This window comes from Adiantum capillus-veneris, chromosome 10 (genome assembly GCF_014529385.1).
Source record: "Adiantum capillus-veneris isolate H3 chromosome 10, ASM1452938v2, whole genome shotgun sequence".
NCBI classification, from domain to species: Eukaryota; Viridiplantae; Streptophyta; class Polypodiopsida; order Polypodiales; family Pteridaceae; genus Adiantum; species Adiantum capillus-veneris.
Genome location: NC_140940.1, coordinates 134,441,553 through 134,464,296, shown reverse-complemented (window position 1 = coordinate 134,464,296; position 22,744 = coordinate 134,441,553). Strand labels below are relative to the sequence as shown.

Below are 22,744 nucleotides of genomic sequence, written 5' to 3'. Positions count from 1 at the left end.
CTTTGCCTTGGTCAAAATTGGGGTGTGGTTGCAAGCTCTAGAATCAACCGAATCAACCCTATTTGCAGCAAAAAGGGCAAAAGGGCGATGTGGATTGAGCACTTTACAAAAGTGGACCTTTTTAAAACAAAATGGGTAGTAAAAAATTACATTATAAAGCAATTTTTTCTAATAGGTATGATCTTTTTCAAGTGGTTAAAAAGGAAGCCTTTTGTCGCGACTCACTAGGCTTCATATTGTATTTGATATTTAGTCGGACTGTGGACATCGACAAGGCCTACATGACCGATGTGAAACGGGCGGCCACGTCTATCAAAGTCAACTGGGCCCGGCCCAAAAGGCCAACATTTAAGTATTACTGGCGGCCCACGTGGCTCACCGGAGTGATGTCTGGACAGTAAACTTTCGAAAGGTATGCGTCCACGTGGCATAAAGCTTCGTGTGACTCGTCGTGAGTTTGGTAGGTAGATTATAGAGCGCTGCGAGACACGTGGACCCCATGATTCTGTGCCGTGTGGCAGTTGCGGGGGTGCACTGCCGGTGATCGGTGACAGTCCAACTGGTAGTAGCCGGTGTTGGGGTCGGGGGCCGCCGCTAGCGGTGCCGCTAACTTTAGCTGGGGCCCTGGCGGATGCGTTAAAGTAGTTGAGCTTCGTAGTTTCCTGCTCCCTTTCTTTGCCGCCACCTCGTTGTGCTGCAATTCCAGCAGAGGATTTTGGTTGTTGGGCGAGGCAAAGAACCCCGCCGCCCATTTGCTTCTCCCTGCGCAGACACCCTTCCCGCTCCTCTCTTCGTAAAAGACTCCTCGCTATGGCGCAATCCCTCCCTGCCCGCCGCCGCAGACGCGCAACCCTTCGCTTCTGCCTCCCCTACTACACTCATTGGGGCCAAAACCTCGTCCTCCTCTCGTCTGACCCTGCCCTCGGGTCTATCGACCCCTCTTCCGCCCGCAGCATGTCTCCTCATCATCGTGGTGAAGTTCTCTTCTGGATCGCCTCCATGCAGGTGGTGCCTGAGGAATTGTCTACAGATGCGAGCTACAGCTACTGTGTTGTTGACCATGACAGTCGGCAGGTGCTTCGTCGAGAGCCTGGGGCTCCCCGGAGGCTTCAGCTGCCAGCTATCCAGCTTGATGACAATGCCTGCATTGACATTTACGATTTGTGGCAGGTATGCTCTTTCTGCCATTTTTAAGGTAGGATCTGAATTGAATTCTCACAGCCTTAGGCACTGAGGCCTGTACTAAATCAAGAACATAACGTCGTCTAGGCCATTTGCGCAAGAACATAGCATCATCCTGCCTTTATTCTCAATCAATAGCTAGGATCTGGTCAGTATTTTCGGTTTTCCAGTAGCATCCCTCTCAGGGATAAGGGCAGGAAGTGAAAGGATGCATCCTCGAATGTGGCAGCTGGTCTATCCAGTCACATGCAATGCCTGGAAGCAGTCGTAGAGCCGAAAGTGGATGCAAACATTGGCGACTCAGGAGTAGAACCTCAACTTGATTTAATTTTGAGAGTTGTGTCCTAGCTAGGTGGTGATGTCCATCTGTTACTTCTCGCAGCGCTCGAGGCTTCCAATTAAAGAATTTATTTAGACATCATGAATAGGCTTCATTTTCCATTCTTTATAGTATATACTGCTAGCAATATCTAGCTAATATGGTGTAGGGAAAGGACCTGCAGTGTCCTTTCCCCGTAAAACGGGCGACCGCACGGCGATAGGCGGAGGCTGGGAGCCATGGCGGGAGCATGTTTTACGAGGGTAAGGACACTGCAGGTCCTTTCCCGGCCGTCATAGTCGGGGGGAGTGAGGCCAAGAACGTCCGCCAGTTGCCGTGCAGTCGCCCGTTTTACGGGGAAAGGACACTGCAGGTCCTTTCCCGGTCGTCATAGTCGGGGGGAGTGGGGCCAAGAATGGGTGCACTGACTGAGCGTACATGCAAGCTGATACAATTCTGCTAGCTGAGGTGGCACATCATGATTTGTGCTAGCTGCAGAAATTCCGGGTGCTGAGATGGCGACGCTCTACTGCCTGCAGAAACTCCAAGTGGCTGCAGGGATTCTGGACGTATGCTGACTGGGCATGTAATCATTGGAGGGTAGCAGTAAATTATGGCTGCTGAGATGGTGCAGAACTGTCGGCTGCACGTCAAAATTCTGACAAGGAATCTGTTGTGATTGTATGGCTGTGATTTAGTGCCCGCGACCCACTGTGACGGAACGAGCCAGGTTGTGAAAGACCCAGCCTTTCTTTTTCTTTGGCTATTACTGTGACAGATATCACTTTTCAGCTTTCGAGAAAGTTTTGGACAATCTAACGCAGGTGGTCTTCTCATTTGTTTGGCCACATTTAAACCCTTGCATTAGTTTTCTGGGTAGTTTTAAGGACTTCTGTGCTTTTTTGCTTGTCCTATGTGAAGCATTTTAGTCATAATTCAGTTGATATTGGTTATTTATCATCTGATCGGTTCCGCATGCATGCATGGCTCATCAGATTTGGAAGGCAACATTGGCCTTTCCAGGTTTCCAAGCAAGGTAAGGTGTAATTCATGAAATATCACATGAAATACCACATTCAATGCAAACTTCTTCTCCTAGCTAAGGTGATGCTTGACGCTTTTTTCTCATGTTTTTATGCAACCTTATTTTGCATCTATTGGAGTCTTGTTTGTCAGTTGTATGCTTGCGTTCCCAGTCTTTGATTGTTCGTGTTTGTCTTCCTCATTTTTTACCCCACTGCTACCCTTTATGTGTGGAACTCAATGGCATCAATGGTTTGATTTTATTGATCTCTTTCGATACTCTGTGCAGGATGCTTCATGTCCTGAAAGTTTTCTTTTCAGAAGTGCCTTCAGGGATGTGATTTTTCGCAACTGTAGGTCTGATCAATTGTCCTCTACAGAACAGCAACGACTTGCCTGCCAAATATCAAATGGCACTGACACACGAGGTAAGCTTTGGGTGCATAATGCACACACACTGGCACTGGAAAGATATTTACCCTCTTTTCAGATTTATAAAGCATTAACACTTCCTTTGTTTGGTCTTCCAGAAGGGATTCTGGTTCAATTCAAGGTCTCTTGTCCTCGACTGCAACCTGGCCAAGCTGTATGTACTAAAGCCAAAGTAGGTTGCTGGTGCAGGACATGTGATCTGTGGCGTAATTAATGGAAATCTTCTGCATGTTGGACAGGTCTGCCTTGAGGGTGATGTAACTCGTGGAAGTCTCTTGAGATTCTCGTCAATGGGGGGTTCTGTCTGGCAAGGGGAGTGCATAATTGATAAAAGCAAGTTTCCTGTGAGATATCCTTTCGTTAGTATTAAGGGCTAATTAGTAGAGTATCGGTCTTATTGATGATATTTATGCCTCTGAGATGTTATGTCCTGACCTATGATGCTTCACATATAGATATGTCTTAAGTGATGAGTCAAATGCTGAGGATGAAGTTGGACCAGATAGGGAGTTGCTTCTTGTAACTGCTGGAAAGCCCCACCCTGCAGCTATTGTTGTGGATGATGGATATTTTAAGGTATGGTTGGCTTTCTCATTGCAGGGACTTGAGGAAATAAGTTTGCGGAGTTGTGGATGCAGACTTGGTTAATAACAATTTATTTGCTAATTTAACTTTATAGTTAAAGTATCAACGATGTATTGTGTGTGTAGGCAAATCCTTGGAGGGGTGCTGGACTTGCTGTACCCGTCTTCTCTTTAAGATCTGAAGAAGACGTCGGTGCTGGTGAATTTTCTGATTTGAAACTTTTGGTAGATGTGGCTGTCAAGGCAGGATTGCATTTGATTCAGTTGCTTCCTGTAAATGACACTTCTGTCAATGGAATGTGGTGGGATTCTTATCCATACAGGTATCTTTTCCCTGCGAGCACTCGAAACATTTGATTATTTTGTGTTGAGATTTTCTACTTTAATATGTTTTGGGGATTTGGGTTGGCAGTTCACTATCGGTTTTTGCTCTGCATCCTCTGTACTTGTGTCTTCAATGTCTCTCAGCAAAGCTACCACATGATGTCCAGGTTTTTCTCCTTCTTTTGTAAAGGACATCTTGAGTTGTGCACTTAAGGCATTTTCTAATAGAGGGTTTCTAATAAATTTGCAGGAGGAAATTCAATGTGCAAAGAAGAAACTTGATCTAAAAGTACGTTGTCTTTCGTTTACCAGTAGGGGAGCTGCTTGCTGAATTAGTTTTAAGGATGAACTTTATTACAAAAGATGGTTACTTGAACACGTGTGCTGCAAATGGATTTATTGATTCATTAATTTTCTTTTTTCCGACCTTATAAAACAATGTGCCAAGATATTCTGCATATGATGTTTGATAGGAGAACGTTTGTGGAATTCTTACTAGGTTATCAAATCTTGATAGGATTCTTAATATGTTGTATTATGGCATATTCTAGACGATGTTTTGTCCTATCATGAAATTCGGTTATTTAAGCCTCAAAACTCATGAATGGACTTCTAGAGGAAGCTTGTGTGATCAATTGATCCATTGTCTCAACAACCATCCCCTTAGACAATATAGTCTCCAAGCATGCATCCACACAAAATGGAGTTATATAATAGTTCGCATTGAACATTTAGATTTATTCTACCTTGTCAATTGATCCTTTTGATACACGAGAAGAGTAATTTGCCTAGACATCTTATCCTTTGGATGTAAGGTCCAGCGGAATGAATGTTGTTCTTTCTCAAGATGAGTGTTCCATATTTTGCTCAAGGTTCTTTTTAGTTCTTATGGAAGGGAGAGCCTTCCGTTCTTAATGGAGAGTGCTATGATCACGAACAAAGTGAGTGGACATTGTGCGTGCAAGTGTATGAGACTAAGAGATAGAGAGAGAAGAGAGATACGACTCTAGAGACGACGTAAAACCCTCCTTCGAAGGCCCCACTCTCGTTGGCGAGAGTGGTCTACAATTGATTGCACAAACTGGTACAAAGTGTATGCATGTGAATGATGCAATTTGAGGCTATCTCGGTGATGACGACGGTGATGGCGAGACCGACCTAAAGGCTGAAATCTGCAATCTTTTATCTGCTGTCCAAAAACACTGCTGGCTGAATTCTGCTATGGCTGAAATTGCTATGAAAAACGTTGATTTGCTGTCCCTTAAGGCTGAAAATCTGCTGCTATGTCGGGGTTGAAATGGCTATGAAAAGAGGGCTGAAATTCACCTGCTGCAATTGTCCAAAAGCTGAAATCTGAGGCTGCTCTTGCTAGGACCAAAAACGCTAGGCATGGGGGATCTGCTGGCGATTACAAGGGCTGAAAACGCTGATGTTTGCAGATTGCCGGCGGTGAGGCTAATGCTGAAAACGCAATGCAGAGAGGGAAAGAGAGCCTAGGCGAATTGATGAGAAAAACTCTGGACTTGCTTACTTGATGAAAAACGTTGAGTCTCCTTCTTGATGGAAATTGCCCAAGTGGTTGGGGGAGTCTTGCTGAGAGAGAGGGAACCTGTTGCCGAAGCCTGTTGTTCTCCTTGCTCATCTGCCATTTAGTGCTAAGCTTGGTTTGCTTATATATTATCTTACCCAATTTGCCTTACCTACTTTCCAACAAAAGTCACTTAAAAATAACAAGTGAAAAATGTCAAAAATAGGCTAAATGCATTGGAAAATTCCCTTGAAGGATTCTGCTGGGAATGCTCATGATCATGCTGTGTGCAACCAGAGGATATGCATCTACACTAAGTGACTAGGTATGCATGGTCTACGAATAGACTCACAAAAGTGTCAGATTCTTCTAATCTAGACTGACTGGACTGACGGACCCTTGTTATGCTATAGCTTGTCCACGACACATAGGGTTGGATGTGTCACGTGACATCCCCTCCTTTTTAAAGTGAGGTATTGGTACCGAGCTGCATGGCTTCCTTGTAGTCGGCCAACAACTCTGGATAATCTTTGAAAAACTCTTCGTCGACCCACACCGCTTCGTGGGTTCCTCGATCCTTGAACTTCAAGAAGTATTGTCTCACTTGCTTCTTCGAACCATGTCGGAACCGATGCAACAATACTTGCTCCAGCTCCATGACTTCAGCTTCATCGATGATTCTTCTTCCGAAATGTCCTTTGGAGGTGTTCCCTGAAACACTTTCAACCAAGAAACATGGAAAACGTTGTGCATTGACCATGAGTTAGGCAACTGCAATTTCATTGAAACCTCATTTATCTTTTTAATGACTGGAAATGGACCATACATACGAAAAGACAACTTTGGACACTTCTTTCCAACTTGCTTAGGACGTTGCTTCATGATTCTTAAATACACCCAATCTCCTTCTTTGATTGAAACATCTTGACGATGCTTATTAGCCGGTTGTGAATAAGATTCTTGAGCCTTGCTTAGCCGAAGCTTCACACTCTCAGAAATCTCATCCAATGACTGACTTTCAGTATTGGCATCAGGCATTTGACTGACCGAGCGAGTCAAAAGTGACTGGAACGAACGGCCAAAAGCTGCCTCATACGGAGTTTGATCAATAGCAGAAGAAAAAGAGTCACTCAAAATAGCCTGAACCAATGGGAGATAGAGCTCCCACTGAGACTGCTGATCATGCACATACGACTTTAAAACATCAAAAGCCAATTGATTGTAAATTTCTATTTGACTCTTTGACTGTGGATGAAAAGCCGATGAAAAATTCAACTTAGTGCTAAAATTTTCAAAGAGTGCGTGCCAAAAAAATTGGACGTGAACTTAACATCCCTATCTGAAACAATTGATTTTGGCAAACCACAAATGGGGTACCAATGCTTAATGAACAACCGTGCTACATTTTGTGCAGTAACTGTGGCTTTACAAGGAATCAACATGTAAAACTTGTTGAATCAATCAACAATTGTCAAACATTGAGTGTTCTTGAATGCAAACTTGGTGGTAGGTTAGTCACAAAATCCATAGAAATATCTTGAAAAGGTCCATCGGGAATAGGCAGCGGAAGCAAGAGACCTTGCTGCTTACCCCGAGGAGCTTTTACTTTTTGACATATAGTGCACTGTGTGACATAACAAAGCACATCTTTTCGCATTTTGGGCCAATAAAAGAATTGTCACGTGACATATCCAACCCTATGTGTCCGTGGACAAGCTACAGCATGATCAGGGTTCAATCAGTCCAGTCAGTCTAGATTTAGAAGTGATTTGGCACTTTTATGAGTCTATTCGTAGACCGTGCATGCCCAATCACTTAGTGTAGATGCATATCCTCTGGTTGCACACAGCATGATCATAAGCATTCCCATTAGATTCCATCAGAATCCTTCAGGGGAATTTTCCAGTGCATTTAGCCTATTTTACCTATTTTTGACATTTTTCACTTATTATTTTTCAGTGATTTCCCAACAAAAGTAGGTAGGGCAATTTTGCTAAGTTTGTATATAAGCAAACTAGAGCTAGCACTATTTGGCAGAAGAGGCAGCAGGAGCTCAACGCTCAACAGGCACCTTCTCAGCAGAACCCTCCCCAAGAGACCTAGCGTTTTTGGAGCAGATCAGCCAGCGATTTGCTTTTGTAGATTCCGACGACAGCAGAACCTCAGAGCAGCCTAGCGTTTTGCATTTTGCAGAGCAACTGGCGACAGCAGAAGCAGAAATTCAGCCCTAGCGTTTTTGGTTACAGATCAGCCCCGGCATTTTGCAGCTTTACCGCGACGGAACATCAGCGTTTTCAGCTTTCAGCAATTAGCACCCGCAAATAAAGTCCCGAACTTCGCAGACCTCACCTTCCCGCAGCAGTTCCTCGCCGAACGTTCACATTCCGCCAGGTTTACAGTTTCAGCCCGGAAAACGCAGATTTCAGCATCTGCGTTTTCAGCGCGTCGTCGTCGCATCGTTGTCATCGACATTGTCACCGACATAGAGTCAGAATTCAGTAGATAGAAGATTAGCAGATTTCAGTCCATAGCGATTAGCAGATTAGAAGATTAGCAGATTTCAGCCCATAGCGATTTTGGACAACAGTAGAAAGATTGTAGATTTCAGCCCTTAGGTCGACTTCGTCATCACCGTCGTCATCGTCGACATAGCCTAGACTTGCATCAATCACTTGCATTCATTTGTACCAGATTGGGCAATCATAAGTAGACGACTCTCATCGACAAGAGTCGGGCCTTCGAAGGAGGGTTTACGTCTCTGGTGTCGTATCTCTCTTCTTTCTCTCTCTCTCTCTCTCTCTCTCTCTCTCTCATACACTTGCACGCACAGTGTCCATTCGCTTTGTTTGTGATCACAGCATTCTCTCATTAAGAACGGAAGGCTCTACCTTCCATAAGAACAAAAGGAACCTTGAGCACAATTCGGAGCACTCATCTTGAGCAAAGCGCAAACAATCATTCCGCTGCACCTAACATTGGTATCAGAGCTTTGGCAGTGTTCTGTATCACTTAAGGAAAGAACCACAAGAACCACTAATTTTTTTGCTTGTTGAGGTCGCACGAACCCAAGTTCGCTTGGGCGTGTCGATTTCTAATCGTGTTTTGTTGAAGAGTGACAGGAATCCCAAGAAAGAAGGGCTTGTCACTTGTTCTAATCTTTCGCGGCCGGCCAATCGACGTGAGGTGGGAAAAAACAACCTTGGTGCGAGCGCAAGGCCGCCAAGGGGTGCGCCCGCGGAAAGGAGTAGAACTCGGGTGAAGAGAAGATCCTTCTCAAACACGGTTTGCAAGCGAAAGAAAACCTCAAGAACCTCAAGAACCCAAGTTCCTCGTGAACTTAAGAACCCAAGAACCCACAAGAACCCACGACTTCAGAATGGTCATCACTCCAAGCGGAATGGATACTTCGCTTGGAGGTGATGAGCATGAGAGAGGCGAAGAAGAATTTTCCCCACCAGGAGGTTTTCCGGACCCTCCCCTTTCCACATCTACGTCAAGGATTGCACTAACTCCTATGGAGGCTTTGGAGCAATTGTTTCTGAAACAGAACTTAGAACGCGAAGCAAGAAATGCAGAAAGAAAGCAGAAATGAATCGTAGACACGCAGAAGACAAAGCAGAAAGAGAAGCTGAAAGAAAAGCAAGAGAAGCAGAAAGAAAGGCAAGACAAGAACAACGCGATCGACACATGCAAGAGTTCTTGCGACTCCTTTCTCAAGTGCCGGCACAGATACAAGAGATTCGGGAAAAGGAGACTCTCTCAGTCTCTTCTTCTCCAAAGCATGACACACAGGATTTGCATGATTGTGTGAAGCATGATGATGATTTGATTGACAATGACTTGCATGATGTTTTGATTGACAATGATAAGCACAATGATTTGCATGATGATTTGAATGACAAGCATAATGATTTGGATGACAAAGATAAGCATGATGATTCGAATGATATTGCTAAGCATGATGATTTGGATGCCAATGACAAGCATGATGATTTGCATGATCAAGATGTGATTTCTCACAAGCATGATGAGTTGCATGAAGATGATGTGATTGTTCACAAGGATGATGTGTTAGTGGATGCTTTTTCTAGCGAAGCTAACCTCGTTGTAGATTGGATCAATCACGAAGAACCGATCTTGGCTTTCGAGTCGAGGTTCAAAGAAACCCCCCAGGACGATTCGATCATTCAGGAAGAACTGATCTTGGCTCTCGCGCCTAGGTCCAAAGAACCCTTACAGGAAGTATTATGTGTTCGCATGATTGATACGCACGCATTGTTCGAGTGTTTCATTCGTGATCGTTTCCTGTATTTTAGTCAGCGTCTTTATGTGATCCCTTTTCCTAGGCATGACATATTGTACGTTGAGCACGTTTCACTCATGAATGAGCACAAATGTATGCGGATTGTTCATGAAAAGCTGAAAAGTATGCATGTAAGGAAGTCACATTCCATGTTTCTTCCTTTGCATGACACATTCGTAGAACGAGCACATGAAAGTATGAGCACAAAGCATGGGCATTTCCATTGTGAATTGCCACGGTTGATTGAATTAGATCAAAAGAGAAAGATTCGATCACATTGTTTGCATATGTTTGGTAAACGGTTTGGCACTCCGTCTATTTGTTCATCTACATTGCATGCACAGTCTTTGAGGAAGACAAGATTTTTTCCAGTCACTTTACATGAAATATGTATGTTCATGGTTTTGTGTTGGAAGTGGTTTCAGGAATTTTCAGCCATGGAAATTCTTAAAGAAGAAAGAATCAGGACTATAGACGAAGTTGAAGCATCGAAGGAGCCACAAAAGACTTTGTGTCACTTTCGGCGCGGCCCAAAGAAGCAAGCGTTGCAGACCTTTATGAAGTTCAAGTACCGCACGATCCACTGTCACAAAACGGGAGCGTACACGAGCACTTAGAAAATCTGAAAATTATAATACTTTGCAAACATGAGAGAAGGGAGAAGATCGACACAGTATTGGGGACTAGAAGATGGGCTGGTCCCCCCCCCCCCGTTAAGAGTATTCTTTTATTCAGGGAGAATTCGTATACAAGCACGAGAACCCGAGGAAACCCCTCCGTTTTGTAATCTTAGACCTGAAGGTCGTGCTTTCTCGTAAAGGGCTTGGGCACAAGGCCGTTCCTTCCCGTAAGGGACTTAGGCGCGAAGCCGTACTTTCCCGTAAGGGACTTAGGCGTGAAGCCGTACTTTCCCGTAAGGGACTTAGGCGCGAAGCCGTTCTGCCCGTGAAGGGCCTTCCCGTAAGACGGGAGATTCTTGCAAAACAAACCACACAGAGCAACAATTCTCAATGCGTACCAACACCTTATACCTGTCGCTCCTTGCTAGGAGAATCGACCTCCGTACTCAGTCGTCACGCGAACACTTGCAGTTTCCGTCGCCAGCCTCTGTTCCAGAATCCTAGCGCTGGTGCTTTTCTGCTGCTTCCGGCTCTTCGTAGTCTCGCGATCTCTTGCGGCAGAGTCTTCTCTTGCTGATGTTGGTACCTCCTATGAGTGAGGGCATGTGGTGCTTTTATAGCTCCCTGGCCACTGCACGAATAACTGCTCGCGTAGAGATCGTGGCCGTTTTTTTTTTTTTTTTGTTGCGCTGCTCTACCCGAAATAGGGAGAGAGAATTCGCTGGCTGGTTTTGTTGCTTTATCTTCTAAGTGGCTGCCCACTTATTAAGTGGGTGGCCGACATATTTTAAAATTGGTCTGAACCTGCTAAAAACTCAATAAAACCTTATAAGTTAAAACCAATGCATTTAACAACACTTCCCAGGCGTCCCTGGATGCAACCACATGCACGAATGCAATGCAAACATAGATTCCTCGCGGGAAAGCGTCTGCCTTCCCGCGATTGTTCCTGCTTTTCGTAAAAAGCTTCATTGAACCCATCTTTATTCTTGTGCTTGCGTTCTTACGCGTATTTTCTTACTCTGTTCGGATTTCCTTCTTAGCCTACGGGATGCCCCCTTACTGATGCACTCGTCACCCATCATGTGACGCATCACGGGCATTCGTAACCCGGCGCTTTCCACCGAACTTACGGAAACTCCTTCACGATGTTTACCGTCACCCATCAAATGACACATCAGAGTTGTCCGTTCCTGATGGCAGTTCCTGTAGCTACCATCTTTTAACAGTTCTTAGTGCACATAATAAAATATCCTCAAAAAGAGATTAATCATTAAAAATAAGAAAATAGTCTAATTAGCAACATCCCTCTGGCTTCTAAACAGTTGACCTTAACCGTAGTGCTTGGACATATACCTCCAGTATCTCGGGATAAGCTGCTAATTCCTCCTGCGTCATCCACTGAGCATCTAGATTCGAATAGTTCTTAAACTTAACCAAATACTTCCGTGTTATCTTTCCGGATTTAAGAGACCGCTCCTGATGACTTACTATTTGCTCCGGTTGGAGTATTTCTTCCGTTTCCTCAACCTCAGGAGGTTCCTCAGCACTAGGCTGGCTTGGAGGCGGTCCCACATACGGCCGGAGTAAACTGACATGGAAAGCATTATGGATCTTCCAATTAGGCGGTAGCGCTAATCGGAACGTGACATCATTTACTCGCTCAGTGATCTTAAACGGCCCATAATAACGGGTAGAAAGTTTTACCACCTTCCCCTTATGAGACGCTTGTTTCTTAAGTCTTGCCTTCTCAAACTTGAGTAAGACTAACTGTCCGACTGTTAAGTCTAGATTCCTTCTATGCTTGTCTGCAGCTTTCTTATGCTTTTCCTGAGAGCGTAGAATAGCTCTCCTAACTTGCCCGTAGGTTGTGTCCAAGTCCCGGACAAATTCATCTGCTGCAAAGATCTTATCCTTAGTTAAAAGGATGGGTGGAAGCAAAGGCTTGCCATATAGAATCTCAAAAGGTGCTTTCCCTGTCGGTGAGTGTATGGTATTGTTATACGCGTACTCGATAAGAGGCAAATATTTCTCCCAATCAGATTGCCGGTCTGACACATAAGCTTTTAACATATCCAATACTGTGGAATTGGCTATCTCACTTTGCCTGTCCGTTTGAGGATGGTAGGCAGATGAAAAATTCAGCTTCATACCAAGATTATCCATCAAGGCACGCCAAAAATTTCCTGTCATGCGAGGATCTCGATCACTCACGATAGACTTAGGCATTCCATGATGCTTAAAGATCTGTGCCAGAAGACCCTAGCCATATGATCTGCTTTTATCGTTTTCTTGACTGGTATAAAGTGTGCTTGCTTGCTAAACCTGTCCACAATGGTCCAGATCACGTCATTTCCAGTCTGAGTTCTAGGGAGGTCCATGATGAAGTCCATGGCAATACTTTCCCAAGGTTCATTAGGCACATGCAACCCAGGCGTCTTATGCCGATCATACTTCACTTTTTGGCAAACCAAACATTCCCTGACATACTTATCAATGTCTGCTTTAAGGCTAGGCCAAAAGAAATATCTTTCTATTGCTAAGGTCGTAGGGAGAATACCCCGATGACCCGCATAAGGCGAAGCGTGTGCTTCATCCATGATCTTCTTTCTTAATGGGGATCTTCTTTCTTAATGGTTCCACCACACATATGGCCTGATGGTGGTAGAGATAACCGTCCCAAATGGAATAGGGAAACTCATTCTCTCCACGATGTAGCTTTCCCCAAACGGTGGAGAAGTCTGGATCATTCGGATACAAATCCGGTAGTGCTTCTAATTCTTGATGATACACCGAAGTGATAGCGTTCACCCTTGGCCGCCTAGACAATGCGTCCGCGACCACATTCTTACTCCCAGCCGTGTGAAGGATCTGGAAGTGAAACATAGACAAAAAGTTTGTCCATCTCATCTGCTTCTTAGATAGTTTCCTTTGCGTAAGAAAATACCGCAAACTCTGGTGATCAGTCTTGATCACAAAATCCGCTCCTAGAAGATAGTGCTTCCAGTTGGATAAGGCGTGAATCACAGCCGTGAGTTCCTTTTCATAGATTGATGCATGCAACTCTGCATCCTTAAGTCGTCTGCTTTCGTAAGCCACTGCATGGCCTTCTTGGTTTAACACTGCTCCGATACAATCGCTTGAAGCATCACAGTGAACCTCAAATGGTTTCCTTAAGTCAAGCACTACCAGAATAGGTCCATGGCTTAGCAAGTACTTGAGCCTATCAAAAGCTCCTTGTTGTCTCGATCCCCATCTGAAAGGAATCTTCTTCTTTGTCAAATCATGAAGTGGTCTTGCTACATGAGCAAATCCTCGGACAAACCTTCGATAATACGAACATAATCCCAGGAAGCTACGTACATCATGTACCGTAGTGGGAATAGGCCAATCTTCTACCACTCGGATCTTGGCAGGATACATACTCACTTTATTGTGGGAGACTATATGGCCGAGATAGTGTATCTCAGAGAGAAAGAACTCGCTCTTCTTTGCATTCACATGCAACTCATGCTTTCGCAATTCTTGAAACACTAAGTCCAAGTGCTTCCCTTTCTCTGATTCTGTGTTTCCTTGAACATCTAGAATGGAGTTCGAGCTTGGTGGTGCGGGTTCCTTCCTTGCCTCGTAGAGGCTTGCTCTTGCCGTTGCTGCTTTAGCGGGCAGTCTGGTTTCATATGTCCTCTCGCCACAGTAGAAGCATCTTCCTTCCTCTCTGAAAGTTTGAAGTTGAGTAGGAGAAAGGTACTTAGTTCGCTTGCCAATGCCCTCTGGCTTCTTAGAATGATCATCATCTCTAGATGGAGGACGTTTTCTTCCTTGGCCCCTTGGGTCATCGTAGACCCCTCTTTGTCTTGCACGGTAAGTGCTATGCTCCATCTTTCTGGGCGTCCCAGTTGAGTGCAAATCCTCAGCAATGATTGCTGACTCCATCATCCTCTGAAGAGTATCATGCGGGTACACTTTCATACTCTTTCGAAGCTGGGGTTGGAGACTCGCTTCGAACTTTCGTTTCTTCTCCTCGTCGGCAATTTTCATGAAGGGAGTGACCTGTAGAAGAACCGACCAATACTTGTCCACATAGGTCGTTACTCTTTCATGTTCCTTCTGGGCTAGCCAGTCCCATTCCTTCCGTATGTCCTGCTCGAAGTCAGACGGAAGAAATTGTTCATAAGATTCGGATTTAAAGCTCTCCCAAGTTCTGGCCTGAGAACCTTCCAGAATCTTGGCTAACCACCAATTACTTGCTGTTTCCTTGAGGTGCATCCCCACATGGCGTAATTTGGATTTTTCTGTGAAGTGCACATTGGTAAAGGCGACTTCAAGTTGTCTGATGAAGGACAGTGCTTTGGAGATGTCTCTCCGTCCGTTGTAGGTTTCGAACTTGATGTCCTTGTCGCCTGATTTGAAGACTCTCATGCGATGTTGAGACTTGCGACCTTGCTTCTTGAATCGAGGTTTATCTTTAGGTTGATGTAGGGTAGTGGCAGTAGTAGCAGCTTCCTTCTTCCGACGAGATGATCGAGAAGTAGAAGTATAATCAGGAGAGTAAGATGGAGATGAGATAGAGATGTCCTTGCTCTCGTCTAGCAAAGAGCGCTTTTTCCTAGCCTTTCCTTGAAGTAGGCCGTTCATTCCGATCCGAAGATCCTTTGTGCACCTCGGCACGTTCTTCTTCTCTTGCCTCTTGTGGTCACACGCCAACAGTGTTGTCTGGATGCTTGGCTGCATCAGTTCCATTCGTTTTCTTCATTCGGCCCAAAAGCTTTTGGACGTCTGGCAACAGTAAAATTTGTTGCAACTCCGCAAGCTGAGCTTGCACTTGTTGAAGCTCCTTTTAACACTTCTCCCTTGGCTCGACATGGTTCTTCCCGTTCTTCCCGGAATCGTCCTTCTTTGCAGAGAAAGAGAGGAGTCCGAGCTCTGATACCACTGTCACAAAACGGGGGCGTACACGAGCACTTAGAAAATCTGAAAATTATAATACTTTGCAAACATAAGAGAAGGGAGAAGATCGACACAGTATTGGGGACCAGAAGATGGGCTGGTCCCCCCCCCCCATTAAGAGTACTCTTTTATTCAAGGAGAATTCGTATACAAGCATGAGAACCCGAGGAAACCCCTCCGTTTTGTAATCTTAGACCCGAAGGTCGTGCTTTCCCGTAAAGGGCTTGGGCACAAGGCCGTACTTTCCCGTAAGGGACTTAGGCGTGAAGCTGTTTTGCCCGTAAAGGGCCTTCCCGTAAGACGGGAGATTCCTGCAAAACAAACCACACAGAGCAACAATTCTCAATGCGTACCAACACCTTATACCTGTCGCTCCTTGCTAGGAGAATCGAACTCCGTACTCAGTCGTCACGCGAACACTTGTAGTTTTCGTCGCCAGCCTCTGTTCCAGAATCCTAGCGCTCGTGCTTTTCTGCTGCTTCCGGCTCTTCGTAGTCTCGCGATCTCTTGCGGCAGAGTCTTCTCTTGCTGATGTTGGTGCCTCCCATGAGTGAGGGCATGTGGTGCTTTTATAGCTCCCTGGCCACTGCACGAATAACTGCTCGCGTAGAGATCGTGGCCGTTTTTTTTTTTTTTTGTTGCGCTGCTCTACCCGAAATAGGGAGAGAGAATTCGCTGGCTGGTTTTGTTGCTTTATCTTCTAAGTGGCTGCCCACTTATTAAGTGGGCGGCCGACATATTTTAAAATTGGTCTGAACCTGCCCAAAAACTCAATAAAACCTTATAAGTTAAAACCAATGCATTTAACAATATTTCCCAGGCGTCCCTGGATGCAACCACATGCACGAATCCAATGCAAACATAGATTCCTCGCGGGAAAGCGTCTGCCTCCCCGCGATTGTTCCTGTTTTTCATAAAAAGCTTCATTGAACCCATCTTTATTCTTGTGCTTGCGTTCTTACGCGTATTTTCTTACTCAGTTCGGATTTCCTTCTTAGCCTACGGGATGCCCCCTTACTGATGCACCCGTCACCCATCATGTGACGCATCAGGGGCACTCGTAACCCGGCCCTTTCCACCGAACTTACGGAAACTCCTTCGCGATGTTTACCGTCACCCATCAAATGACACATCAGAGTTGTCCGTTCTTGATGGTAGTTCTTGTAGCTACAATCTTTTAACAGTTCTTAGTGCACATAATAAAATATCCTAAAAAAGAGATTAATCATTAAAAATAAGAAAATAGTCCAATTAGCAACACCCACACATCTGAGTGGGCTGACGAAGAGTCCCTTCTAGGATTCTAGATGCTGTTGGTGATCTCCCTTGACGCCATACAGTTCGGTACCAGTACCTCACTTTGAAAAGGAGGGGATGTCACGTGACACATCCAACCCTATGTGTCCATGGACAAGCTACAGCATGATCAGGGTTCAATCAGTCCAGTCAGTCTAGAGTTAGAAATGATTTGGCACTTTTGTGAGTCTATTCGTAGACCGTGCATGCCCAGTCACTTAGTGTAGATGCATATCCTTTGGTTGCACACAGCATGATCATAAGCATTCCCATCAGATTCCATCAGAATCCTTTAGGGGAATTTTCCAGTGCATTTAGCCTATTTTACCTATTTTTGACATTTCTCACTTATTATTTTTAAGTGACTTCCCAACAAAAGTAGGTAGGGCAATTTTGCTAAGTTTGTATATAAGCAAACTAGAGCTAGCACTATTTGGCAGAAGAGGCAACAGGAGCTCCACGCTCAACAGGCACCTTCTCAGCAAAACCTCCCCAGGAGACCTAGCGTTTTTGGAGTAGAGCCATCACCTAGCGTTTTCATCACAGATCAGCCAGCGATTTGCTTTTGCAGATTCCGGCGACAACAGAACCTTAGAGCAGCCTAGCGTTTTGCATTTTGCAGAGCAACTGGCGACATCAGAAGCAAAAATTCAGCCCTAGCGTTTTTGGTTGCAGATCAGCCCCGGCGTTTTGCAGCTTTACCGCGACTGAACAGCAAGGAACATCAGCGTTTTCAGTTTTCAGCAGTTAGCACCCGCAGATAAAGTCCCGAACCTCGCAGATCTCACCTTCCCGCAGCAGTTCCTCGCCGTACGGTCAGATTCCGCTAGGTTTATAGTTTCAGCCCGGAAAATGCAGATTTCAGCATCTGCATTTTCAGCGCGTCGTCGTCGCATCGTCGTCATTGACATCGTCACCGACATAGAGTCAGAATTCAGCAGATAGAAGATTAACAGATTTCAGCCCATAGCGATTTTGGACAACAGTAGAAAGATTGCAGATTTCAGCCCTTAGGTCGACTTCGTCATCACCGTCGTCATCGTCGACATAGCTTAGACTTGCATCAGTCACTTGCATTCATTTGTACCAGATTGTGCAATCATAAGTAGACCACTCTCGTCGACAAGAGTGGGGCCTTCGGAGGAGGGTTTTACGTCTCTGTTGTCGTATCTCTCTTCTCTCTCTCTCTCTCTCTCTCTCTCTCTCTCTCTCTCAGTCTCATACACTGGCACGCACAGTGTCCATTCACTTTGTTTGTGATCACAACATTCTCTCATTAAGAACGGAAGGCTCTACCTTCCATAAGAACAAAAGAAACCTTGAGCACAATTCGGAGCACTCATCTTGAGCAAAGCGCAAACAATCATTCCGCTGCACCTAGCAAGAATCTTTCAATTTTTTCTAAAGTGGTGTTCATTCCTCTGTGCCCACGTGAGAGAATCATGTGCATCATGCAATATGGTTAGCCTGAGAGAAGACAACACACATAAACGTTGACGAAAATACAACAAACCATCACGAATGAGATAGTTGCTTGGCCCTTGGGAAGCAAGAGCCTGCAACCAATGCTTACCAAACTCGGAATCGGCATACTGATTCTTCATGCTGTCAAAAGGCTCACCCTGAATAGAAAATGTGGATCGTGACTCGAGCCAAAATCTGTCCTTTGCGACTCAATGCATCTGCAACAGTGTTAGCTTTTCCAGGCACATACTCAATCAAATCTCCAAATTGCTCAAAAAATTGTGACCAGCGTGCTTGGCGATCACTCCAATGTGCACTAGGCATAGACTGGAGCCACTTGAGGGGTTGATGATCTGTGCACACTGTAAACTCTCTACCATAAAGAAAATGCTTCCAATGCTTAAGAGAGTGAATGACAGACAAAAGTTCTTTATCATAAACTGAATAATTCTTTTTCGCACTATTGAGCTTCCGCCTAAGGAAAGCTATTGGACGACCATGCTGTTGAAGCACAACGCCTATGGCGACATTGCTCGCATCCGTCCATACCTCAAAGGGATCATCCCAAGAGGCAAGGATAAGACACGGTGCTTCTGTCACCGCAATCTTGAGAGCTGCGAAAGCCTCAATGGCTGCCTCGGGCAAGTCTACACGCAGACGGCGAGTCTTTACCCCTTTCAAAACATCAGTCATAGGTGCAGCAATGCGTGCAAAATTCTCTATGTGCGAACTATATGCTTGACATAAACCAAGAAAAGAACGCACATCATATGCAGTTTTGGGCAAATCCCAATTACGAACCTGTTCCACCTTCGCGGGATGTAGCTTGACGCCTTCTGCAGAAATGATATAACCCATATAAGTGACTTCAATAAGAAAAAATTCAAACTTCTTAGGTGCAATGTACAAGACACTCATCCAAAGGAGTTAGTACCCTTTCGACATCTCTTTCATGTTGTTCCCACGATGCAGAAAAAATGAGAATATCATCCAAAAAGATGAACACACATACACCGACCATATCGTCGAAACGACCTACCATGAGACAATTAAATGTACCCACGGCACCTGTCAATCCAAAAGGCATAACAATATACTCCCATTGCCCTCGCTCGGTGCGAAAAGCGGTCTTGAAAATGTCGCGTTTGAATACCCGTACCTGATGGTATCCACTTTTGAGATCGACCTTGCTGAAAACCTTTGCCCCATTGAGCCTATCGAGGATATACTCAATGCGAGGCATCGGAAACTTGTTCTCGACAGTCATCTTGTTAATGTCCTGTAATCAACACACAAACGAGACGAACCATCCTTCTTGCGAACAAACAAAATAGGAGCAGCAAAAGGACTTACACTAGGGCGTATGAATCCTCTAGCCACCAACTCCGTGAGTTGTCGCTCTAACTCTTCCTCCTGTGTCTTGTTCAAACGATAGGGAGCCTTACTGACAGGTTGTGTCTCCTCCATAAGCTCGATGCGATGGTCCTCCGGCCGCTCGGATGGGAGACAAGGTGGAAGATCATCCTGCAAAAAGAGATGTTTAAACTTGGTAAACAAATCTGAATACTTAGCTGGAGCCTGAATGCTCTGGGAGACTGGAGCAGCATAGATGAATGCCGCTTGTGCTCCTCGTAATTCACGCTTTACCTGCATATGAGAGATGAGAGGCAAAGAATGCAAGCCCTCCTCAGCACGAATGATGAGGGGGAGTCAGTTTTGGCATGTAAAGTGAGAGTGTTAGCCTCCCAATCAATGAGTGGGTTGAGTTCACGAAACCATCTTATGCCTAAAATCATATCACATCCTGAGAGAGGAGACACAAGAAATTTCCTACTGAAAGAAGCTTGTTGAACGGTAAACATCACATCAAGGCACTCTTTCATGATGAGAGAGTCCATACCAGGAGCGAAGCTTGAAACCTCGAGAGGAGATTTCTGACTAACCTCTAGGAGGACTCTCTCAACAAGAGGGACTAATCACATCATGCATACTGCCTGGATCAAACAATATGATAAATCGCTGACCCTTTACATGACCATAACACTTCATGAGAGACTCATCAATGTGTGTGTCAGAGTCATGAGAAGATTCAGCGTGGTGCGTTATAATGCTTGTGGTTGCTGTGGGTGCCTTTTGTTCTTTAGGTGGGGACTGTCTTAGGACAAGCCTTCTTAATGTGACCCTTGACGTGACATTGAAAACATCTACCTTCCTTAGCATAAATCACTTGTTCTTCAGCCGTGATGTATTCTCCTGTAATTCCTTGTGTAGCTTTTTCATCTGGGTTAGCTTAGGTTTTGCAGGTGCTTTAGCTTTACCCTTAGATTCATTGTTAGAGTTCTTTTCCGAGGAATTAGAGGAAGAAGGGCTAGAAGAATTACTACCATTCTTACCGTTCTTACCATTCTGCGTGTTCTGAGAATTCAGCGGGGTGCCTTGAGAAGTCTTGTTTTCCTTAGGCTTTCCCTTGTTGTGCTTCATCTCGTGTGCAAGAGCAATCGCTACTGCCTTGTTGAGATTGATTGGATCAAGTACCTCGACATCATACTTGATATACTCGTCCAATCCGTAAAGAAATGCCTCCTTGCGCTCCGCATGATTTGCGTAATTGAGTGCCGAGCTGCAACACACGATTAGAGAAAGACATAACTGGCATACCATTTTGCTTGAGAGCGCGCCAATCGTCCTTCAATCGTGCGAGGTAGTGAGGTGGCATAAACCGCGCCTTGAGCTTGTCTTGGAAGTCAGCCAACTGAAGGAAAGGGGCGTGAGTTCGTCGGTTTTCTCTAGGTGCGCGGCTAGCTGTGCCTCTTGCCATGCGTGGTACCAATTGATGGCATCACCGGCAAGGTACATAGCTGGCGTCAATACCTTGCTATTCCCTGTCTTCTTAGTTGTCGCAAAATAAGCATTAAATTGATGCAACCAAGAATGAATAACCGTAGCATCCATCTTACCATCATACTTACTGAAAGTCAACTTCTCTGTGACTGGGTTGTTGGAATCAGCATTGTGGCTTGCGTCACTTGAGGAACTCCCAGATCTTTGGCTGGTTCGGACTTCGAGGCTAGTACTTGTCGAACCAATTCTTGAGTGTGTAGTTCTCTTTGAGCCTCACGCTTGGCCACCCAGACCACGCGCCTTGCTGTAGCTTCCTCCTTTCTTTTCGTTCGTCGTGTTCGCGTTCCAAGGCAATGCAAGTCGCTTCTTGTTTGGCCATCATGTCCATCGTTGTCTTGACCATTGCCTCCATAGGATTTGGTACACTTTGTGGCGTAGATGGCGAAGGGGGAGGGTCGAAAAAATCTCTTGTGGAGAAAATTCTTTGTCGCCTCTCTCATGCTCATCACCTGTATGCGAAGTATCCATTCCGCTTCGGGTGATGACCATGCACTATGATCTTTGGTGCTTAAGTTCACGAGGAACTTGGGTTCTTGAGGGTCTTGAGGTTCTTGAGGTTCTTGAGGGTTTTCTTTCGCTTGCAATCTGTGTTTGAGAAGGATCTTCTCTTTACCCGAGTTCTACTCTTTTCCGCGGGCGCACCCCTTGGCAGCCTTGCGCTCACACCAAGGTTGCTTTTTCCCACCTCACGTCGATTGGCCGGCCGTTAAGTGCACGGTCCGCTCTCAATGAGTGAAAAGAGACACAAGGGGAGGTTGGACAAGCCCTTCTTTCTTGGGATCTCTGTCACTCTTCAAAAACACGATTAGGAATCTCAGATTGTCCATCAGTCTGCGGGTGGAAAGATAACGAGAACTGCAACCGCATGCCAATGTTCTCCCAAATTGCCTTACAAAACAAACTCGTGAATCTGGGGTCCCTGTCGGAGACAATCATCTCAGGCATGCCATGTAATATGAAGATCTGGGCAACAAACAGTCTCGCTAAGTGATTCGGCTTGACTGTTTTCTTCCTTGGAATGAAATGAGCGTGTTTGCTAAATCTGTCAATAACAGTCTAGATACCATCGTGACCACTCTGTGTTCTCGGGAGATCAAAAATGAAATCCATTGCAATACTTTCCTAGGGGCAGGTGGGTATAGGCAAAGGCTGTAACAATCCCTATGCTTTATGCGTGTCAAACTTGACCTTCTGGCATACCAAGCAATTGCGCACAAACTCTTCACATCCTTCTTGAGTCTCGGCCAAAAGAAGTATCTCTCTACCCCTTTCAAGGTGGTAGCAATGCCGGGGTGACCCGTAATAGGTGGACAGTGGCATTCGCTCATAACCTTTTCCCTCAACGGCTGTGTAACGCACAACATGGTTTTCCTCATCAAGTAGCCATTCCGAATGGAATACCCCGCTACTATCTCCCCATCCCGTATCCGTGTGAAAATGTCGACAAAATCTGTATCTGTGGTATACTGGTCGACCATATCCTCGAAGCTCCTATGATGAATCGGAAAAAGAGCCAGAACCAACGTCTTCCGAGACAAAGCATCTGCCACCAAATTCTTTTGTCCCTGCACATGGACAATCTGGAAGTGAAACTGTGACAAGATGTTCGTCCACCGCATCTGCTTTTCCGATAGCTGCTTCTGTGACAAGAAGTAGCGTAAACTCTGATGGTCTGTAAAGACAGTAAAATCCGCTTTGAGTATGTAGTGCCGCCACTGAGTAAGAGCATGGATAACTGCCAAAATCTCTTTCTCATAAATCTGTGCTCTCAATTCCGGCCTTGAGAACAATTGGCTCTCGTAAGCAATGACATGGCCTTCT

At 45.2% G+C, this 22,744-nt stretch overlaps 1 protein-coding gene across 1 annotated transcript in view; it reads left to right on the top strand.

The window, feature by feature from the left end:
• The first annotated feature begins 658 nt into the window (after positions 1-658).
• DPE2 (disproportionating enzyme 2) overlaps positions 659-22,744 on the top strand; it is a 40,033-nt gene continuing 17,947 nt past the window's right edge. The window contains exons 1-8 of the mRNA XM_086522062.1: positions 659-1,170; positions 2,814-2,952; positions 3,055-3,110; positions 3,196-3,309; positions 3,410-3,532; positions 3,667-3,863; positions 3,953-4,031; positions 4,115-4,153. Of these exons, the coding sequence (XP_086378188.1) occupies positions 811-1,170; positions 2,814-2,952; positions 3,055-3,110; positions 3,196-3,309; positions 3,410-3,532; positions 3,667-3,863; positions 3,953-4,031; positions 4,115-4,153 (1,107 nt within the window). The 5' untranslated portion in view covers positions 659-810. The remainder of the gene's footprint in view (positions 1,171-2,813; positions 2,953-3,054; positions 3,111-3,195; positions 3,310-3,409; positions 3,533-3,666; positions 3,864-3,952; positions 4,032-4,114; positions 4,154-22,744) is intronic.